We start from the raw sequence: 22,500 nt of genomic DNA on the forward strand, positions 1-22,500 counted from the left end.
AACTCCCACACAGGGATTAGCCATTGCATTAATTGAAAGGAAGCTAAAGTAATTGTTAAGAGTAATTCATATTTGAATAGAAATATCATAGGAGACCAGTTTGATCAAGGATACGTTTGTTAACATTTAAAATTTAAGTCATGGATTGTACAAATTGGATGATTTTATTATTAAGAAAAAAATGTAGCCTTAACCTTCGGGAACCTGAGTTCATAGGTCACTGGGAGAGATCTACCCTTTGGGTATATTCTTGTTTCTCTGCTATGCATATACCTTGAAAATGTTTTTATAGACGAAAGCACTCGGTCTCATTTCTGTTATTTTACTTGTGGTTTTCGGCATATATATATATATATATATATATATATATATATATACATACATATTAGCACAGCGTAATGTAATAGCACATTGGTAAAATGAAACTTGTTGACCCACTGTCGCAGAAAAGAAATCAGAAATACTAATGATTTGTATATTTCGACCACTGCCAGCAAACAAATTGATTATGAAAGCGGCAGGACAGATTCCCACATACCAACCCCAAGTAACTTGAGTCTCCTTGCCCACGTCTCCTAATTGTTCTCTCCCTGTCCATATTTATACTTGTTAACTCTATTCCTTTGTATCATTCTGCTGAAGAGGACCACAGTCAGTGGTCGAAATATACAGATAATTAGTATTTCTGAATTCTTTTCACCGACAGAGGATTAAAAAGTTACATATGTAAATATATATACGTATATATATATATATATATATATATATATATATATATATATATATACACATACACACACACACACATATACATATACATATACATATATATATATATATATATATATATATATAAATGTGTGTATTCACTTGGCCTTTGGATCACGTGTTGGACTCGTGATCGACAGCTATTTCCCTCCTGGAAGAGAGCTCAGAGCTCGTAGGTCCGATCTATGGGTAATGCTATGACCTTGCACACACACACACCCCCAACTCCCCGCCCACGAGAGTCAGAGTAACGACCCGAGGCACAGCGATACCAAAATAATTTCGGCCCTGGGCAGGATTCGAACTGGCTACTGGGAGCACTTCTGCTTCCCAGTTCAGCGCTCTACCAACTGTGCCACCGAGTCGGTATGTGTGTATGTGTGTGTGTGTGTGTGTGTGTGTGTGTGTGTGTGTGTGTGTGTGTGTGTGCAATTATGTCGGTTAACTGACCCAGTTGCACATTTTACTATGGAACACCATTTGAACTTACCAGGCGTTACTGTGTGGTGTGGGATGTCAGCATTGGGCATCATTGGACCATTCTTTTTTTAATCAAACTGTCAGTGGCCTAATTTACTTAAATTTACTGATGGAAAATATCGGTCCAAGAACTGAAGAGATGTTTGGGGACGAGGAGATTTACTTCCAGCAAGAGGGAGCTCCTCCCCACTACCATTGTGATGTGCGGGATTACCGCAATGCAGCACATCCAAACAAATGGATTGGGAGACGAGTTAACGTAGAATTTCCTGCATGTTCCCTAGAACTCACGCCAATGGATTTCTCTTTATGGGGATATCTCAGAGATAAGGTTTACGCCGCAAAACCAGCGGCAATCGATGATTTGAAAAATGAAATCCGAAGACAATGTCTTGCAATTCGAAACGAAATGCTTGGCAATGTTGTCGAATCCATTGTTGTACGTTGGAAAATAATGGGAACCAGTTTGAACATTTGCGAACACGCAGGAATGAGAGAGAACATTAAATAATTCTAAATGACATTAGATAATCTTTTCTACAACATTTTATTTTCATGAATTTAATTTAATCCCTTCGTATTGTATCTATGTCGATAAACACCTACTTGAACACAAAATGCATGAATACTGGGAAGTCAAAGAGTGAATACATTTTTGGGACACATTAGTAATCGTCTGTCAAAAAGTGAGTATATTTTTGGGACCACACACATATATATATATATATATATATATATATATATATATATATATATATATATATATATATATATATATATATATATATATACACACACATACATATATACATATGTATGTATGTTTGTATGTTTGTATGAATGTGTGTATGTATCCAAAATAGGCCACTTTGCATTCGTGAACACACGTACCCGTGTTCTTATTAGCATATATATGTATGTATATATATACATAGTTATATATGTATGTATATATATACATAGTTATATATATATATAATATATATATATATATATATACATATACATGCATGCATATGTATATATATATGTACATATACATATATATATATACATATGTATATATATATATATGTATATATATGTACATATATATATATATATATAGATATATATATATACATGTGTATATATATGTATATATATGTACATACATATATATATATATATATATATATATAGATATATATATATATACATATGTATATATATGTATATATATATGTACATATATATATATGTACATATATATATATATATATATATATATATACATGTATATATATACATGTATATATTGCAGTATTTCACAAATGACACGTGAATGTAATTTGCAGAAAAAACCCCACTGGTAAATAAGAAATGTAGTCCGAACGTTTTTGTCTGCAATATATATATATATCTATATATATATATATATATATATATATATATATATATACATATACATATTATACATATATGAACATGTATATGTATGTGCATGCATATATATATATATATATATATATACATATATATATATATGTATATATATAAACATATATATGTATATACATGTATATGTGTATATATATATATATATATATGTATATGTGTATATATATATATATATATATATATATATATATATATATATATGATTAAAAGTGGCAGTTGCCGACAAGATTGACGAGAAAACACCATGTGAGGACGGAGCCTTTATTTGTACGACGTTTCGCTTATTACAGCTTTTTCAAGTACAAGTTGAGGTACAAATGTTTGAGATTAAATAAGGGAAAGGAGGGAACGGGGAGAGAAAAAAAGGGGGGGGAAGGAAGAGGAGGAGGAGAAGGGGGGGATTGGACACTGGGAAAGGACGAGAATGCTGGCCCAAACGTCCGTGGGCGAAATGTCCACAAAGGGTGGTTTAGATATTTAATATTTTGCTGGCCATGGGTATTAGGGGAATAATGTGAGGCGAGATGTTAAACATGCCCCTGTTTTGTTCAATAGTGTTCAACAGGGGCATGTTTAACATCTCGCCTCACATTATTCCCCTAATACCCATGGCCAGCAAAATATTAAATATCTAAACCACCCTTTGTGGACATTTCGCCCTCGGACGTTTGGGCCAGCATTCTCATCCTTTCCCTGTGTCCTTCCCCCCCCCTTCTCCTCCTCCTCTTCCTTCCCTCCCCTTTTTTCTCTCCCCGTTCCCTCCTTTCCCCTTATTTAATCTCAAATATTTGTATCTCAACTTGTACTTGAAAAAGCTGTAATAAGCGAAACGTCGTACAAATAAAGGCTCCGTCCTCATCTGGTGTTTCTCGTCAATATATATATATATACTGTATATATACCGCATTTTTCGGACCATAAGACGCCTGAAAAATCCTTAAAATCGGCCAAAATCGGGTGGTGCGCCTTATCGTGCCTTATGTGTGGCTTCAGTGGAAAAAAAAAAAAAAAAAAAAAAAAAATGCCTCGGATAGTGACGTACTATTTTGACACGTTTCGTACCTAGCCTGCCGACGGCGACAGTGCATGATAGGCCTAGCAAAAGTTACAACAAAGTTATAACCAAGATGCATGTATCTTGACAAGAAAATAGTGAAAACTTCGACAGTTTTCGGGTCCATGCCACAGCATTCATTCACGCTATCATGGCTATGACATGATAGCGTCCACGACACAGATAGCCATTTTGCATTGGTATAGTCTCGCTCCACTCAGACTGTAGTCATTTGGATATTTTTTTAGTTTCGATCATGGGCGCAATATAGCAATATAAAATTAATTATTAATTTTGTATATTAATATGCATTAACGTAATATGCAATTTTGTGGGCGGAAATGAAAATAAAAATACCTTGCTACAAGCAAATATGCTAATGATCGAAGTCGGTAGCATAGGATCGGGACGCCAACGTCTCTCACGACGACGACAACGAGGACGAGCCGGGTGACATTTAATTTGCAGGTAATGATTTATTAAACACAGGTTAGGTTAGGTTAGGCGAATTTATCACGCTTTCATATCTTCGACGTCGGCATCTATCATAACAAACATGGCGTACCATTCGTCCGACACGACTTCGTTACTTACGAAATCTGTTTCAGCACATTTTTTGTTTTTTATTTCCGCTCACAAAATTGCATATTACGTTGATAAATTATAATTTACAAAATTAATAATAATTTTTTATTGCTATATTGCGCCCATGGTCGAAACTAAAAAAATTTCTTCATTTGTAATCTTGTGTTTTTAAGTGAATAGAGAATTCCGGGAATAAAACTGCTAATTTTGGTTTTATTCCCCACAATTCCCGTAACGTGTCTGTTGTTTTTTAGGAGTATTGACAGGACAGACCGTCCATGGAGGTGGTCTGATTTCACTGACCAAAATAAAAATATATATCATTTATTTTTGTAATTTTGCTAAATCCCAACCGATTTTTCTCATTTAACAACGAAAATGTTGTTCTGAATGCACTCACATATGCATGATTATCCGATGACGAGACCAGGTGCGCCTTATGGTCAGGTGTGCTTTATGTAAGGACAGGGAATAGCAAATTACGGGTGCGCCTTATGGTCCGAAAAATACGGTACGTATATATACACAAACATATATATATATATATATATATATATATATATATATATATATATATATATATGCAAAAATTTTATTCAGAGAAAGTATATGGTCAATTCGTTATTTTTTTTTTTTTATAAATATTAGTGTTAATAATATTAGAAAAGTGAAATGATGAAAGGAGTAAACATAGGAGAAGCCTACTTTTTTCAGAAGTTTTTTTTGCCCGGTAAATTTTAGTCACAGTCGGGGTTTTATAGTTTATTTGATGAACGTATATAATAGAGAATATAGTAAACGTTGAATTATGTTTTCTTGTATATCACATATATAACAGAGAATATTATAAACACCCGTTTGTAATTTCTGTAAGGAAAAGACACAGTAATTCGTTCTCTGTTCACACAAAGACGAATTATCAAAAGTATAAGTTATATAAAGAGAAAAAAATTAATATAGAAAAATTACAAAAAAAGAGTTAACCTCTTTGATCCCATGACATTCCCTCAGCTGAACTAAACCATCTGGTGTTGGACACATTATGAGTCATAAAGGAATTAATCAAAGCGGGGGTGAATCAGCCCTAATAATCGTTACAGATTAATTATCTTTAATACTAGCTATGCACCAAAACAAAAATAAAATAAAACGTTTTAAAAGATCAGAATTAACCTGTATCTGAGAGCTGGTGACCAGACATAATACAGATGATTTACTTCATTCTTCAAACTACAACACAAAGGTGCAGTGTGCCACAGGTATTTCTGGGACACTTCCAAAAGATCTGTGGCACCAAGGGATCTTGCCATAGATATCAAACTGACCCGTTGGTCAGTCAGGGCTGCCTCAAATGAATGTGTCAGATGTTGTCTTCTGTGTGGAGACCGTGCCTGGGGCATATGATGTATGTACTAATTGAGCTCAAGATGATGCTCTGTTCTATAGCCTGATGAGTACTGGTTTATATTCTAGTCGAAAATGCAATCAAAAAGAGACCAGTGGCGGGTACCTTTTTGTGGTGGTCCTGCAAAATTGACAACCCAGCTCCCCATTTTTAAAACCCGTCAACCACCTCACTCCATTAAGTGGTGTAGTCCTGAGGGGATGACACTCGGTCCCCGGACGAGGCCAAATATCTCTAATATATTCAACTGCATTTCTTACACGTTTATACACATACGAGTTGAAAACTGGCGACTGTTCCTCTCCTCCCACTTTCAGCCGGTGACAAACAGACCCACATTCACATAACATAGACAAAAGTCCAAATTTCTTTCCTAGAGAGATGTGTGGGGAGGACTGAGGACCGTTACCTGCCGCTGTGGGGCAGCGGGTTTTCCATTTAATGAAATTTATGACATCAATTATCATAATGATACAATAAAAGTGACTAACTGGATAAAACCTTGAAAGACCGGTTTTTCAAATGTCGCTATATCGGTGCTATCATTGATCATTGATGCCTCCTTGACAGTGATCACTCGAAGGCGTAAATCATTGATCAAACTGCTAAATTTTGTATAAAAAATCTGTCAAGCACATTTAATGCCCTTTTTAATGAAATTTGTTTGGTAACGAATAAAGAAAGAATCGGGAGTCTAAGAAGAACTAGACCTCTAAAGGCCCACACGAGACGAAGAAATCTTCGGGAGTGAGATCGACTCCAGTCGTAATGTCAGCTCCGGAGAGGTTGTAAACCTCTAGGGCGTTGCTCTTCATCTGTTCCTGTGCCGTCGTCTCATTGCAGAGCGTGTCGAAGTAGTGGGTGTCAGAGAGGACAGGGGTGTCGCCTCTTGGGTCAGTGCAGTTGAAGCCGTATTCGAAGGGGTACCAAGAGCCTGCCGTGTTGCACAGGTAGTCGGAGGGCACCTCCAGATCCGGAAGGACGGTGAAATCCTGCCCAGGACCGCACATAGCGACGCAGAAACCACCAGCGTAGCTCTCGTGGCAGACCAGGGCGCCGTTTGTGGGCACGTCGAGCCGTTGGCAAGGGACTCCTGACGAAGGAGATTGAGATCAGTGAAGGAGCTGGCGAAGGCGGCAAAGTGGTAGGCAACTGACTTAATCTTTTGATTTTAATGAAGGGAGTCTTTCGGCTGAATAAAAACTTATGGTAACAGGGAGAATAAATACAGATGATTAAGTGTCAAACAAGATAGATTTCACTCTTTAACGTCCATAGGTATTTCCTTCAGATGAGAAATTAGACGCTAAAGTTAGGTTAAGCTAGGCTTGGTTCAGTTAGGCTATATTAGGTTAGGTTAGGTTAGGTTTCGTTGGGTTGGCTTTTTTATTTTTTTAGCTTCAGCTTGGTCACGAATACTGCTACTCTTTTAGAACTTGGATTTTATCTTGTAATGGAATCCCAAGACTTTGAACCTACCGGTGATAACGACCATGAATTCGCAGGAGACGCTGTTCGAGGAGTTGTCGTAGGCGGTGACGACGACTTTATGTCTTCCCCAAGACATGAGAGAACCGTTCTCCAGTGTTGACTCCACCTACAATACAAAAATTTTGTTTTTAGATACAAGAGAACAAATATAATTTTGATCTTTTGAGTACAATATAACTAATGAATATTTTATATAAAGAATATGTCACATTTTATTTCCTATGTTCGTTTTTCTGGGAAATCGTATAGTCCAGTACAAAAGTTTTGGCTTTACATACGAGACAACAGTGTCACGGTCTTCCAAGTAGGTTATCAGAAATACATAACTATATAAATATATACCACAATCACTAATTTGTCAATGAAATGGCAAGAAAATTGAAAGTAATCAACGTATATTGACATGGAAATCACAAAACATTTTTATTAGATCGGTTTGTTAATACAAATAGTGAAATCGTAAGAAAATTGTATTCTCACTCATTTTCCTACCTTGGCGATGAACCCAGTGTCATCTGAAAACTGTGGCTCCTCGTACGTCACAAAAATGGGCTTCGAGGTTTCGAACGTCATCGACTTTGGACAGGAGACTACAGTCGGTGGAGTTTTATCTGCAAATAAAACAACACAATAGATGAATATAGAAAGTTTATGTGATAAATGAGAGTCGCGACAGAGACGACGTAATTATAATCCGAAAGACGTGATTCCAATTTACTTGGCATTCAGAAACCTGTCAGAGACTTTCACGAATTGCTGGTGTTGCGGAAACGTGTTTCAGCCCTGCTAAGAGCTAGCAAAGCATCACACTTTGCAAACTGTTACCGCCCCCCTTGTGCAAGGAGACGGTGTATATTTACCTAATTGTAACTTACGGGAAGGGTAGCTACGCCCATGGTGTCCCGTCTCTATATCTCGCCATATCTGATTTGTTCTTAAATTCGTGCATTGTTTTTGCACACACTAATGTTTCGTCTAGTGTGTTCCATACATCAACCACTCTGTGAGGAAAGCTGTTCTTTTTCATGTCTCTTCTATAACTGTGTGTGTGTGTGTGTGTGTGTGTGTGTGTGTGTGTGTGTGTGTGTGTGTGTGTGTGTGTGTGTGTGTGTGTGTGTGTGAGTATTACTAACTGATCGTATCAAATGAACTTTGAAACTTTCGTCCACAAAGGCAGCAGCTATCAATCACAAGCCTAGCACGTGGCCCAGAACAATGAGGATGATCATCAAGTCTGAATTTTGGTTCTCCGAAGGCACTTGGTACCAAAGACGCCGAGACGCTTATTCAATGTATTTGTGTTATCGCTGTGCAGCAAGAGAGAACATAAGTGACTCGAAGGTCCTGCATAAATATTGACAACGCCATATATTCTGGTCGAGCGAAATCATAGCATCATAGGTAATGTCAATCTTCTGAAGGAGTTCCTAACATGACCTACCACTGTTAGACTGTACATTATCGAGGTCTGTTAAGTTTTCCAAGACCATGATGAAGAATCACAGGCATTATTCCTCCTATCCTTCCCCTTCCAACTAACGTTTAAATATATCAAGAATGTTCATATTTGTTGGAAATATCGAAAGAACTTTGACGTCACGTAACCCTCAGAGCTTATCTGTAATTGGCTTAGGATAAAGCAGTGTAACATATTCCATAAACAGCGGCGGCGCCAGGAATTTTTAGTTGGGGAGGCTAAGGGGGGGCTGAGCAAATTTTTTGGGGGGCTAATAGTAATATGATAATACACATATATTATCCTCATTTCAGAAGGGGAGGGGGTTAATGGTAGGGCTAGCACTGATGGCTGACAAATCTTTAGCCCTTGCAATTAAAAATTCCATTCCACTTGATAGAATTATTTCAATGAGTGTTATAAATTTTCAATTTGCTCATTTCAGTTGGGGGGGCTAATGGGGGGTGTAGCCCCCCAAGCCCCCCCCTGGCGCCGCCACTGTCCATAAACCCCACTTCTAAGCTCGTGAGTAGACAGGACTGCATGCATTGATGACCATCTACATATCACTCGAGCGAACTTGTCGGAAGAAGTATAGTAAAAACGGTATCACAGATTTCCATAAAAAGAAACGCACTCAGGATGCCAGTTTTAGAATCTAAAGTTTCAGAGCAATTCGTCATCAAAAACGTTGAACTATTTCAGTTTTATCTAAAAATCGTGAAAAGGTTAACTATTACAATTTAATGTACCTGTTGTCTGACGTACGATGTCACTCAATTTATTATGGTTGTAGCCAAGATCTATATATACCTAGATCTTGGTTGTAGCATTCCTACAGGCGAATTGAGTCGAAGTCTTAAAAGTACAGGTAATTGTTAAGTACTCCCATTTGTTGTTTCCGTAGATGCAGTGACTCAGTTCATTATCATTCTTATTACTATCATTATTTCAATTTCACTTCGGTGAAAGAAGAGATAAAATAAGTCGTTTTGTTGCGTCCAGTGAAGAAACAAGGGATACCAACCGATTTGACTTGGATGGTTAAGGATTTTTCCCCATATCTCTTAAAAGAATATAGCTTATAGACTGTGCCAGTCCCTTACCGCTCAAATCTACGCCGATAGTGTAGGTGCAGGTATTCTCGTTGTCGTAGGAGTCCTTGGCCACGAAGGAAATAGTATGTGTTCCAGGTTTCAAATCCATCGTAGGGTTGGACGATTCCTGGATCTCGCCGTCAACGGTCAGCTACACCGGGCAGACAAAAGACATATCAATTTATACAATTTGGCTAGCTAGCTATCCATCTGTCTTTTTGTCTGCCTGTTTGTCCAATTGTCTGTCTGTCTATAATTTTATTATTAATGTTAGATTCTTTTTTGCTTTATCTTATTCTAAAATGTAAGTTTCCACTGTTTTTGTATTTTGTAATTTCTCTTTTGGGTAACCATCCGAGATTAAGGCGTCCATAGAAAATATCTATGTAAAGGATTCATTTTTAAAAATTTTCTTAAGATAAACTTGATCAAACTCTCTAAATGTTAAATAGATATTATGACTGAATCCTGCCGTTGAAAATATGAGGGTAACTGTATTGCTCCCCTCACCCTTCTATGGTTGTAGAACTATCTCTATTGATCTGCAAAGAAATTAGGTGTGGGACTATGTAAAGTATGGGGCAAAAATAGCGGGCGATATTTGGGGACTTGTGTATGTACATCAACAAGATTTGTATTTGTTCATATAACATTTACATAATGTGGTATACGCACAAAGAAAAATAAAACCTCTGGTGAGATTGCAATGGATGGCGAAACTATTTCATAACCATTGCTGTTGCCATTTACTCTGTAATTTGTCGAGTTTTTATGATGACTGAGGAGTGTGTTCTCTATTATAAGCACAAACTAACACCTGTATGCACACCTATATGTACGTATATATATATATATACATATATTTATATATATATATATATATATATATATATGTACACACACACACACACACACACACACACACACACACACACACACACACACACACACACACACACACACACACACATATATATATATATATATATATATATATATACAGTACACATATATGTATACATATGTATACATATATATATATATATATATATGTATACATATATATATATGTATATATCATACAATCCATGACCGTCGCGCAGAGGATTCGAACCACCGCCTATAGACCCAAGAGAGTCCAAGAGAGTCCACAGCCTATAGACCCAAGAGAGTCCACAGCACCCGCCTTTAACCACTCGAGTGGTTAAAGGCGGGTGCTGTGGACTCTCTTGAGTCTATAGGCGGTGGTTCGAATCCTCTGCGCGACGGTCATGGATTGTATGATTGATGTCGCTGTCCACTAGCGAATTATTCAAATATATATATATGTATAAATGTGTATATATTTATGTATATATATATATATATATAAATATATATATACATATATATGCTCATTTGTACACATATGCATTAATGAATGCACATAAATCATACACTCACATAGACAAAAAAAAAAAAAAAATGCACTGACAGAACGACTATTCCGCTACCTTACTTTCTAACTGCCCGATTGGCTGACAGCTCAGGCGTCCGACTGCACAGCCTACCTGCCCGAGTGTCTGACTGCTTGACTGTCTGGCTGCCTGACTACCCTACTACCTGACCTAGGTGGCTGTCACACCCCTTGATTGCCTGGCAGACGCAAAGACAGAAAGGCGGTCGAAGACTTGGCCGGCAACCTTCGAGATATGGTGTAAGCTGGGGAAAAATACACGGGGGCAATGGGTGAATTCGCCACGAAAGTTCAAAAAGAGCTCCGGAAATTAGCTCAAAATTAGAGTACGAGGGCGACGGAAAAACGTATAATCACATCCGTGAATAAATTGTGAGGGACCTATAAATCTATTGTTTTATGATATTCATAGACCATGCGAATGCTACAAGAAAATAGTGCCGCATTTTGCTTTACTTCACAGAATCATTGCGCTACAGAATCCCTATGTCGGTATCAACAGTATCTATACATGTACTTTTGACTGTTTTAATATATACAAAAATATATATAAAATAAAGTACGTAGTCATACAAAGGCGGTACGCGGGTACGGTAGTGGTGACATATCTTAGATGTTACGAAAGAGAAAAATATCCCTAAAAATTCAAACCCTGGAAAGTGGGAATGGATCACTGGAAAATAAAAAAAAGTAGCCCCTGAAAATAGAGTGATTTGTAAAAAAAAAAAAAAAAAAAAAATCCCGGAAAATAGGATTTTCACTGCGTAGACTTCCCACGCACCTGCACAGTCCAGAGGCCGGAGTTGTCGGAAACGTGTGTTCCGATCGTTACAGGGTATGTCGCCCAGCCATAGGGAGTAGTCACGTTAGAATCTTCTGGGCAGACACTGAACGTTGGGGCCTCCGTATCTAGAAGAAATATAAAAGAGAAACTTAATTTAGGGAAAAATAATTATGTTCAGACTCTACCTTGTTATATATTCTAGAAGTCGCCAGATCAGGACACCCCCGGATCCCATACGCAATGAAATGGTTGAAACCATTTTGGATTAAGCTCGAGCTTCTTTTGTGATCTTGTGATTAGTTCCAGCTGCGTGTCGGATGATTCAAAGGAGGGAAGCCTCATTTTCAGAATATGCTGGTTACCATTTAGAAAAAGGTAACACGGAATTCGCAAGCATTTTCGGACAATTCAGATCTTCAGAGGTGAGTACAGATAAGATCGGTAGAAAGTAAGCATAAAGATAAATAGCATATGTAACTAGGAAAAGCCACAATATGTATATGATTAGGAAAAGCAAGAGAACCTAAAACTAAGGAAGACCAATCTTAATTTTATGCTTTGTTGCCTTTCCTAATTATACGTGTTTTGTGACTTTACTTAGTTATATATTATATTCGTTTCTCTCACCTGAAGATGTGAATTGCACGAAAGCGCTTAGGAATTTCGCGTTTTCTTTTCCTAAGAAGTAACCAGAATATCATTGGACCACGTGCCAGTTCTGTGAATTATATGCATATATATATATATATATATATATATATATATATATATATATATATATATATATATATATACACATTAATATATATATATATATATATATACACACACATATATGTATACATATATGTATGTATGTATAGATAGATATATATATATATATACATATACGTATATATGTATGCATGTATATACATAGAATATATATATGAATATATAAACGCAGACACACACACACACACACACACACACACACACACACACACACACACACACACATATATATATATATATATATATATATATATATATCAGCCACAATTCACTTTAATTCTAAGCCATCAACATCGAAGAACTCGAGGAGGCATACAGTACATGCAGAAATTGATAAGTGGTCAAGCTAAGGACTCAAACCTCCGCTAGCACGTAACAAGTGACAGTGACTTAGCCTAATGGGCTATCAAGAGAGATATACGTTGAGCGCAACTTTCTTATATTTGTATGCTCGAGTTATATACACATACACGAATTTTTGCGTTCAACCCACCTCCGCCATGATAGTACAATTGCTAGAATGTAAAGCGGGAAAGTATTTGTACAACACTGAATGGGTGCCAGTGAACAGATTTACATTTATCAACGACAATTCACTTTAATTCTAATTCATCAACGTTGAAGAACTAGAAGAAGCATACTGTACATGCAAAAATTTATACGAGGTCAAGGTAAGGACTTGAACCTCCGCTGGCACGTAACAAGTGACAGTGATTTAGCCCAACGCTCTACCAAGAGAGATATAAGGTGAGCGCAGCTTTCTTATATTTGTATGCACGAGTTACATACACATACACGACGTTGATGGCTTAGAATTAAAGTGAATTGTGGTTGATAAATGTAAATCTGTTCACTGGGACCCATTCAGTGTTGTACACACACACACACACCTATATATGTATGTATATATATATATATATATATATATATATATATATATATCATATATACATACATACACTCTCTCTCTCTCTCTCTCTCTCTCTCACACACACACACACACACACATAGACTTTATATATATATATATATATATGCATACATATACATTTATATTTACGTATGAATATATGAGAGGCAGAGGGAAAACACACAAGTAGAACAAGAGTTTATTCTTTGACTAGATTAGCACTGTGGTGCTTCTTTAGAAAAATGTTCAAACTTTAGAAAAACTGGCATTAAATACTGGAAATGTGTGGGGGAGTAAAAGTGTACAAGGCAAGAATATCCCAATTAGTTTGGGTTCAATGAGGCTCGAAATTCTATGTGTAAGGCTGTTAACTTTGAATATCTAATGTCACCTATTCTATTATTCATGCATTTTTTAGTGGCTATGTACAGAGCTTCTACAATTTTCCTTTCTTTTTTACTAAGATTCTTGTGCAATATTTTTCCTTGTTCCCATTTTGGTAAATGTCCTTTTTTCATCTACATCTACATGGTTCACGAGGGCGTTGGAGTTGCGGTGGTGTTGGGCATTGGCTCTATGTTCTTTTAATGATAAAATAGGTGACATTAAACATTCAAAGTCAACAGCCCTACACGTAGCAAGAGAATGTAAGAAGACAGGACGTCAGATCACCGGAAGCACCTCACAGAGTGCAAGTCTAACCAGTCCATAGGATTTTGAGCCTTCTAGAACCCATACCAATTGACCTATCCTTGTACCCTTTCACTCCCGCATACATTTCCTGTATTTGATGTCATTTTTTTGTAGTTTGAACGTTCTTTCTGAAAAAGCACCACAGTGCGAAACTAGTCAGAGAAAAAAAAAATTGTTCTACTTGTGTGTTTTCCCTCTCTTACAACCTGTCAGGATGCCTTCATATATGAATATATATATATATACGTGTATATATATATATATATATATATATATATATATATATATATATATATATATATATGTATATATGTATATAGATAGATAGATAGATAGGGTGTTCGGAATAAATTTGACGCTTTTTTCGGAAAGGAAAGAAAATCCTCATATTTTGGCCAAAAACTGATGTATTCTCAAAATTCAAAGTGCATATCTTAGAAGATCTTTTACCAAATACAGCTCACTCAAAGAAGCCGCCCTGAGCCTCCACCACGGCCTCCAGGCAGGACTTCACGATGTCCTTCGAGAGACGCTTGAACACTAGTTTGATCCTGGTAATCAGCTCGTCCTTGATATTGCAGGCGGTACGATTGGTGTCTTTTCAACTGCGCCCCACGCATAGTCTATGGGGTTGCAATCAGGCGAGTTGGGGGCCAGATGTTGGGACTGGTGAAGTCGTAGAAGTTCTCAGACAGCCACTTCTCCACCCAGCGCTTGACAGCAGTAGACAGCAACTCAATATAGCCATCTGAAGTGAGTTTGAGTCCCTCTTCAAAGATGTGGGGCGGCATGACGTGACCTTCGCTGGAAACACACCCAAAGACCATCACAGTTTGAGGGAACTTGGTCTTCATGAAGCGCGGGACCTCGTGCGGACTGTAGGCTAGCCACCTGTTGTTCTGCGCGTTGTGTAACTTGTCCTGGCAGAAGTTCTCCTCTGAGAAGAACCAGAGTATCCCCGGCTAGACTGGATATTTGACCTTGTTGAGGAGTTTCTTGGCTTTCGTAAGGCGGTTCTCTTAGGCCTTAGCGGTGAGTAGTTGATCCTTGCGCTCTTGTATGAGGAGTAGCGAAGATCCTCGCTCAGCGTTTTCTTCATAGTCGCGACTCCGACATCCATCTCTCGCGCCAAGGTCCGCATTTCCTTGCCTGGATCTTGATGTACATTTTTTTTTTCAGCTTCTCGACGAATTTGGTTGTGCGGACAGAGTCAGAACGCCTACTCTAATCCTTCCTGTTAGCCACTGTTTTTACATCTCAGTCGCAATTCTCCAGCTCACATCTCACGGCTTTTACGGTATTCAAGGAGAACTGAGCTGCAGCTAAGATTTCCGAATTTTTTAATCCGGTGGGAATCATCATGATGCAGGTCACTCACTTCCAATATTCCGGTGCTTTCCAGTCGTCCACACTCTCTAGCTCTCACACCCACCAATAGTACACAGAATCAGCTATCCGTTGCACTTTAACGCTATTAAATCCTTCATATATATATATATATATATATATATATATATATATATATATGATATGTATATATATATATATATATATATATATATATATATATGATATGTATATATATATATATATATATATATATATATATATGTGTGTGTGTGTGTGTGTGTATGTGTGTGTGTATGTATATATATACACATATAATATATATATATATATATATATATATATATATATATATAAAGGTGTTTCTGTAATACATATATTACAGAAACACCTTTACTAATAATCACAAAAAAGATGAAAAAGTAATTAAAAATATCCATAGGAATTACCTCCCTACAAGCGAGAACAAAATCAGAGTTCTCATTTACTACAAAAATCCCAGAACTCCCTCTCTGATCACGACGAACAACTTCTAGGCGATCACACTTCACATCTAGAACCAATGTGGTATACCAATATAGTTGCTCTTCAGAGGATTGTAAGCCTCTAAACCATACCTACATCGGTTTTACTAGATGCAAAGTCAGCCGTCGCCTATCATTACATCTACAAGAGGGAGCAATCAAAGAACATCATAAGAATTTCCACAACACTGTACTCAGAAGGGATGAGTTGATTAATTCCACCAAAATTATTGGAACGTGTGATGACCATTGTATAGAAACAAAAATCCCCCACTCCCTCCTCCCTCCTCCCCTCCCTTCCTCGTCTCCCCCTCCTCCCCTTCCACCTCCACCCTCTTCCTCCCCCCGGTGACCACACCCGCCTAACCTCCCACCCCCAACACCCCTTACTCCGTGACCTCTGAGATCCCATTGTCTGACCCCTGACCATAGGCCTATATATGTCATCCCCGACTTGTCACTTTTTTTTCTCCCATCCCTTTAAATGTAAGTCTTCTTGTACCATTGTCATCGTATTTATTTGCATTTATATTGTATCCCTCATATTTTACTAGTATTGTTCTTGCACACAATTGTCAACATTATTGTATTTATGTAACTTTTGTAATTTTGTCACCATTACTGTAATTATGTAATTTTTGATATTTTGGTTTACTCTTGAAAATGTCTTCATTAAGACGAAACGTTGAGCTCAAATAATGGAATGAAATGGAAAAATACAGAGATTTAGTTTCAATTCACCCGGTTAATGGTAAATCTCTAATCAGGAAAATCGAGAACACGAGGAAAAAACTGAATAACTACAACAATGCTGTCCTTTTTAACTCCACGTGTATTACTGAGAACCTACTCCCCTCTTTTACAAATATATGTATGTATATATATATATGTATATATATGTATATGTATGTATATATATATATATACACACATTATATATGTATATATATATGTATATATGTATATATATATGTATATATATATACATATATATATACATATATATATATATATATATGTGTGTGTGTGTATTTATCTAGTTGTATTTTACGGGAAGGGGAGCTATGCTCATGGTGTCCCGTCTTCATATCTCGTTTTAGCTAGACTGTTTTTAAATTTTTGTATCGTTTTTGCACACACCACCTTTTCATATAACTTGTTCCAAACGTCTATTACCCTGTGGGGAAACTGTTCTTGTTCAGGTCTCTTGTGTAACTGTCTTTCTTAATTTTCTTTCCGTGTCCTCTTGTATCTCTACTATCCCATTTTATTAGATCCTCTCTATCAATTTCTATGCCTTTCATGATTCTATAAATAGTTATCAAGTCTTTTCTCTCTTGTCTTTGCTCTAATGTCTGTAGCTCAAGTTTTGCTAGTCTCTCTTCATATGATAGTTTTGAGAATGTCGGTGCCAATTTCGTAATTGCTCTTTGTATTCTTTCAAGTTTTGTTATCCTTTTTTTTTGTACTTGGTGACCACGTCGTCGCTGCATACTTCAATCTTGGTCTTATCAAAGTGATTAGTATTTTCTTCACCATTTCTTCGTCCAGGTATGTAAATGCTACTTTGATTGTTCTTATTAAATTATAAGTTTCTCCAAAAATTTTGTTTATATGTTTCTCAGAAGACATATTATTCATAATAATGACTCCCAGGTCTTTTTCATTCTCTACTTTTTTAATTTCTTCCTCTCCCAATTTATATGATCCCACTATTCTTATTTTGCTTCTTCCAAATTCCATTATACTACATTTCTTTATTTTGAATTCAATCTCCCACTTTCTACTCCATTCCCATACTTTATTGAGCTCACTCTGCAGCGACTCATCATCTTTTACAGTGTTCACTTTTTTAAACAATTTTGCATCGTCCGCAAAGAAGCTCATATAACTTTCAATTCCTTCATCCATATCATTAATATATATAGCAAACATTATTGGGGCCAGAACTGTTCCTTGTGGAACTCCACTAATCACTTCATCCCAATTAGAGTGTTTGTCTCTTATCACCACTCTCATTTTTCTTTCATGCAAGAAGTCTTCCATCCACTTCAGCAGTTTGTCCTGTATTCCTCCTGCAGTTTCTAATTTTTTTTTTTTTTTTAATTTTTATGTGGCACCTTATCAAAAGCTTTTTTCAGGCCTAGAAATGCACAATCAGCCCATCCATCTCTTTCTTGTATTACATCTATTAGCCTTGAATAGAAACACATTAAGTTTGTGACGCATGGTCGTCCTTGTCTAAATCCAAATTGCCTTGGATTTAGTACGGTTTTTTTTCCAGATGCTTCACCCATCTAGTTTTGGTGATTCTTTCACAGATTTTAGCTATCGTACTTGTAAGAGAGACCGGTCTATAGTTAGTGGGATCTCCCTTGTTTCCTTTATATATTGGTACTATATTTGCTCTTTTCCAATCTTCTGGAACTTTTCCTTCTTTCAATGAACAGCTTATTAGACTATGTATTTTGTCTGTTAGTTCATTCCTGCATTCTCTCAAAATCCAGTTTGCCATTTCATCTGGTCCATGCGATTTTCTGACATCGAGATTACTCAAGTGATTCATTATTTCATTCCTTGTCACTTCTATCTCTTTCATAGGGGGGACTTTCTCCTCCCACTCGATATCTCTGGGTTGTATGTTCTCCCTCGTAAACACCGATTTAAAATGCTTGTTCATAATTTCTGTCATTTCTATTTCCTCTGTGTATTCTACTCCTCCTTGCCGTAGTTTCTCTAATTCTTGTTTGCTTTTCAGTTTCTTTTTTTACAAATCCATTTCTCTTCTACTGTTGTTTCCTCCTTGTGTATCCTTTCCCAGTCTGCTTTTTGAAAGAATTCTCTTATTTGATCAAAATTTGTTTTTCCATACATCCATCTTCCCTTTCTATATTGTTCATTTTTTCCATGTATTTTTCCTCATTTAGTTCCAGTTCAACCAATATGTGGTCACTTTTACTTATTGGCGTCTTATATTCAATCTTGTCCACTATTTCGGGTTCTGATGTGATTATTAGGTCCAGTCTCGATGGTTCTTCCTCATTTCTATACCTAGTATTCTCTTGTATCCATTGCGTCATTGTATGTTCTATAATCATATCAAGTAGTACATTTCCCCATAGGTCGTCTCCACCCTTCACTGTCATCTCTTCCCAGCAGATTTCTTTACAATTAAAGTCACCCATTATAACTATTCTTCCTCCATCTTCCATGATCTTATTTAGTGTTATCCTTGTGTCTTCTAACATACTTTTGTGTTCTTTCTCTTCCCACGAGGCCATTGGAGGAGACACATAATTTACTACAAACTTCCTGCTCTTCCCATCCCTATCCTCCACTTCCATCATAATCATCTCTACTCTATTCTTTCCATATTTGACATTCCTCATATTTAGTGATATCCTAGTGTCTTCTAACATATTTTTGCGTTCTCTCTCTTCCCACGAAGCCGTTTTAGGAGGCACATAATTTACTACGAACTTTCTGCTCTTCTTATCCTTGTCCTCCACTTCCATCGTAATCATCTCTACACTATTCTTTCCTTGTGTGACATTCCTGACATTTACATCCTTCTTAGTCAGGAACATAACTCCACCCCCTTGTTTTACCTCTCTGTTTCTAATCCAATAATTATATGCACCATGACCTACACTGTTGGGTGGTAGTGGACCTTTCAATTTTGTCTCTACAATTCCCATTATGTCCGGTTCTTTTTCCATCAGGTAATCATTCAGTTTGTTCAAGCTTGTTATTAAGCCATCTATGTTTGTGTAAGACACTTTTAATTTTCTGCTACTTCCATCGTGTTTTCTGTTTCCTTTCCATTTTTCTCTGCTATGAACCATCTCCTCACTTTCATATCACTTTCTCCACTACTTTCCAATAGAATTGTTCTTTTTCTGACTCTGTTCTGTTCTCGTTTTTTTCCTTAGCTTCTAGTCTTTTTATTTTCTCATCCTCTCTTTCTTCTTTATTCATTTCTCTTTTTATCCATACTTGTTTATATTGTTCACTGTCAGCTAGTTTGCCTGTTTTTGCTAAGATATTTCTGCTGTCGTTTGTGACCTGAATTTGCTCTTAATTGGTTTAGTCTTATCTGTATTGTATTTCCCTAGTCTATATATTTCTTCATTTTCTTTCCCTGTTTCTTGTCCATCCTCTTGAACTACTTCTAATATCTTGTTCACCTTTTCCTTTTCCTCTTTTAATCTTGTAGTCCTATTTGGATTATACTTCTCTTCCATCCCTAATATAATTATACATTTCTTTTTGTCCGCTAAGTCTCTTACTATATTCTCCTTTTCTCTCATCAATTTAATAACTGTGTCCTTAGTTTTTTTTTTCATCTGTTGTGTCACTACATCTCTAAATACAACTTTGTTTTTCTCTTGGACTTTTATCCAACCCTGTGCTCCCTTTGCTGTAGATTCTTTATTTTCTTTATTATTCTTCTTTAATTCCTCATTCTCATCTTTTACTTCTTTTAATTGTCTTTTCCATTCTTCTATTTCTTTGGTTAGGTTTTGATTCTCCTTCTTTAGTTCTTCCAGTTTATCAACTCTTTGGGTAACCTGTGATAATTGGTCAAACCTAACCTCCCATTCTTCGTTCATTTTTTTTTTAGTTTCTCCTCTAGATTTACTAGTCGGGGGAGGTTGTCACCTCCTCCCTCATTAAATCCATAAAAGCAGTTATCTTCTCTTTCCATTGAGATGCTATTATCTATATTTCTGCTCTTGACACCTCTGCTTCCTTGTTGTTCCTCGTCAGTGTATTCTGCCCCCCGTTTGTTTACACCACACCTAAGACCCGGGGCCCGTTCGTCCCCTTCCTCATTTCCTTCCATTTTCCTCAATAATCCCTCTTTCCTATTTCTTCACCTTCCCACTACACCACGAGCTTTCCCCCTTCCCTACTAATACGACAAGGTACTCCCTCGTCGTTGAGATCCACGAAAATTGCACTTCTTTTCCTGAGTTCCAATCTTCGCCGTGTATCCGACGTACGTGTGTGTACGCGCGCGCGCATGTGTATTCACTTCTTCACTTTGGTCTTTGGATCACGTGTTGGACTCGTGATCAACAGCTATTTTCCTCCTGGAAGAGAGCTCAGAGCTAGTATGACCGATCTATGGGTAATGCTATGACCTTACACACACACATACACCCAACTCCCCGCCCACGAGAGTCGGAGTAACGACCCGAAGCGCAGCGATACCGAAATAATTTCGGCCCTGGGCAGGATTCGAACAAGGTACTGCCGCACCTCCGTACTGGCAGTCCAGTACTCTATCAACCGCGCCATCGAGTCGTGTGTGTGTGTGTGTGTGTGTGTGTGTGTGTGTGTGTGTGTGTGTGTGTGTGTGTGTGTGTGTGTGCGTGTGTGTGTGTTTCACCTAGTTATATCTTACGGGAAGGGGAGCTACGCTCGTGGGGTCCGCCTTTATATCTCGCAGTGTCTAGTTTGCTCGTAAATTCGTGTATGGTTTTTGCACACAATATTATTTCGTCCAGTTTGTTCCAAGTGTCGACCCCTCTGTGTGAAAAACTGTTTTCCTTCTTATCTCTTCTATAACTATCCTTTTTGAGTTTCTTTCCCTGTCCTCTTGTGTTTCTCTTTTCCTAATTTAGTAAGTCTTCTCTATCAAGTATTTCCGTGCCTTTCATGATTCTATAGATGGTCAGTGTGTGTGTGTGTGTGTGTGTGTGTGTGTGTGTGTGTGTGTGTGTGTGTGTGTGTGTGTGTGTGTGTGTGTGTGAATCTGGCTGTACTAATCGTTACCACAAGGCAAGGACGCTAACCACTACACCATGACCATCATAAAAAAAGTATTGACCAATTCTCCGACAACATTCGCATGGTGTAGTAGTATGTCGTTCTGGTTTCATCGAGTCTTTATTCATGGTCTAGTGGTAACGATTACCACAGCCAATGGTTCGTTCCCTATTAGCTTAGCTTCTAAAGCCATTTGTCATGGATTCACAACTTGTCGGATGGCTCACCTGAATAAAGACTCGATGAAGTTGAGACTACATATTACTAAACCATATGAATATCGTCGAGGAATTGGTCAATTTCTTTTTGAACGATGATGTAGTGCATACTACTACACCATGCGAATGTTGTCGGGAATTGGTCAGTCATATATACATATATGCATATATAAATCGCGTAATTTCCCTGGTGTATCAGGAAGTTGCGCTAAAACTTACCTTCATTACTTTAACTTTACATAC

General features: G+C 37.2%; 1 protein-coding gene across 1 annotated transcript in view; it reads right to left on the reverse strand.

Annotated features, from left to right (window-relative positions):
- Positions 1–5,074: 5,074 nt before the first annotated feature.
- LOC143017417 (uncharacterized) overlaps positions 5,075–22,500 on the reverse strand; it is a 32,083-nt gene continuing 14,657 nt past the window's right edge. Inside the window, exons 4-8 of the mRNA XM_076172436.1 lie at positions 12,014–12,141; positions 9,786–9,927; positions 7,716–7,834; positions 7,212–7,329; positions 5,075–6,825 (exon numbers count right to left, since the gene is read on the reverse strand). Coding sequence (XP_076028551.1) covers positions 6,437–6,825; positions 7,212–7,329; positions 7,716–7,834; positions 9,786–9,927; positions 12,014–12,141 — 896 coding nt within the window. The 3' untranslated portion in view covers positions 5,075–6,436. The remainder of the gene's footprint in view (positions 6,826–7,211; positions 7,330–7,715; positions 7,835–9,785; positions 9,928–12,013; positions 12,142–22,500) is intronic.

This window comes from Oratosquilla oratoria, chromosome 1 (genome assembly GCF_046742065.1).
Source record: "Oratosquilla oratoria isolate Oo_2021 chromosome 1, ASM4674206v1, whole genome shotgun sequence".
NCBI lineage: Eukaryota > Metazoa > Arthropoda > Malacostraca > Stomatopoda > Squillidae > Oratosquilla > Oratosquilla oratoria.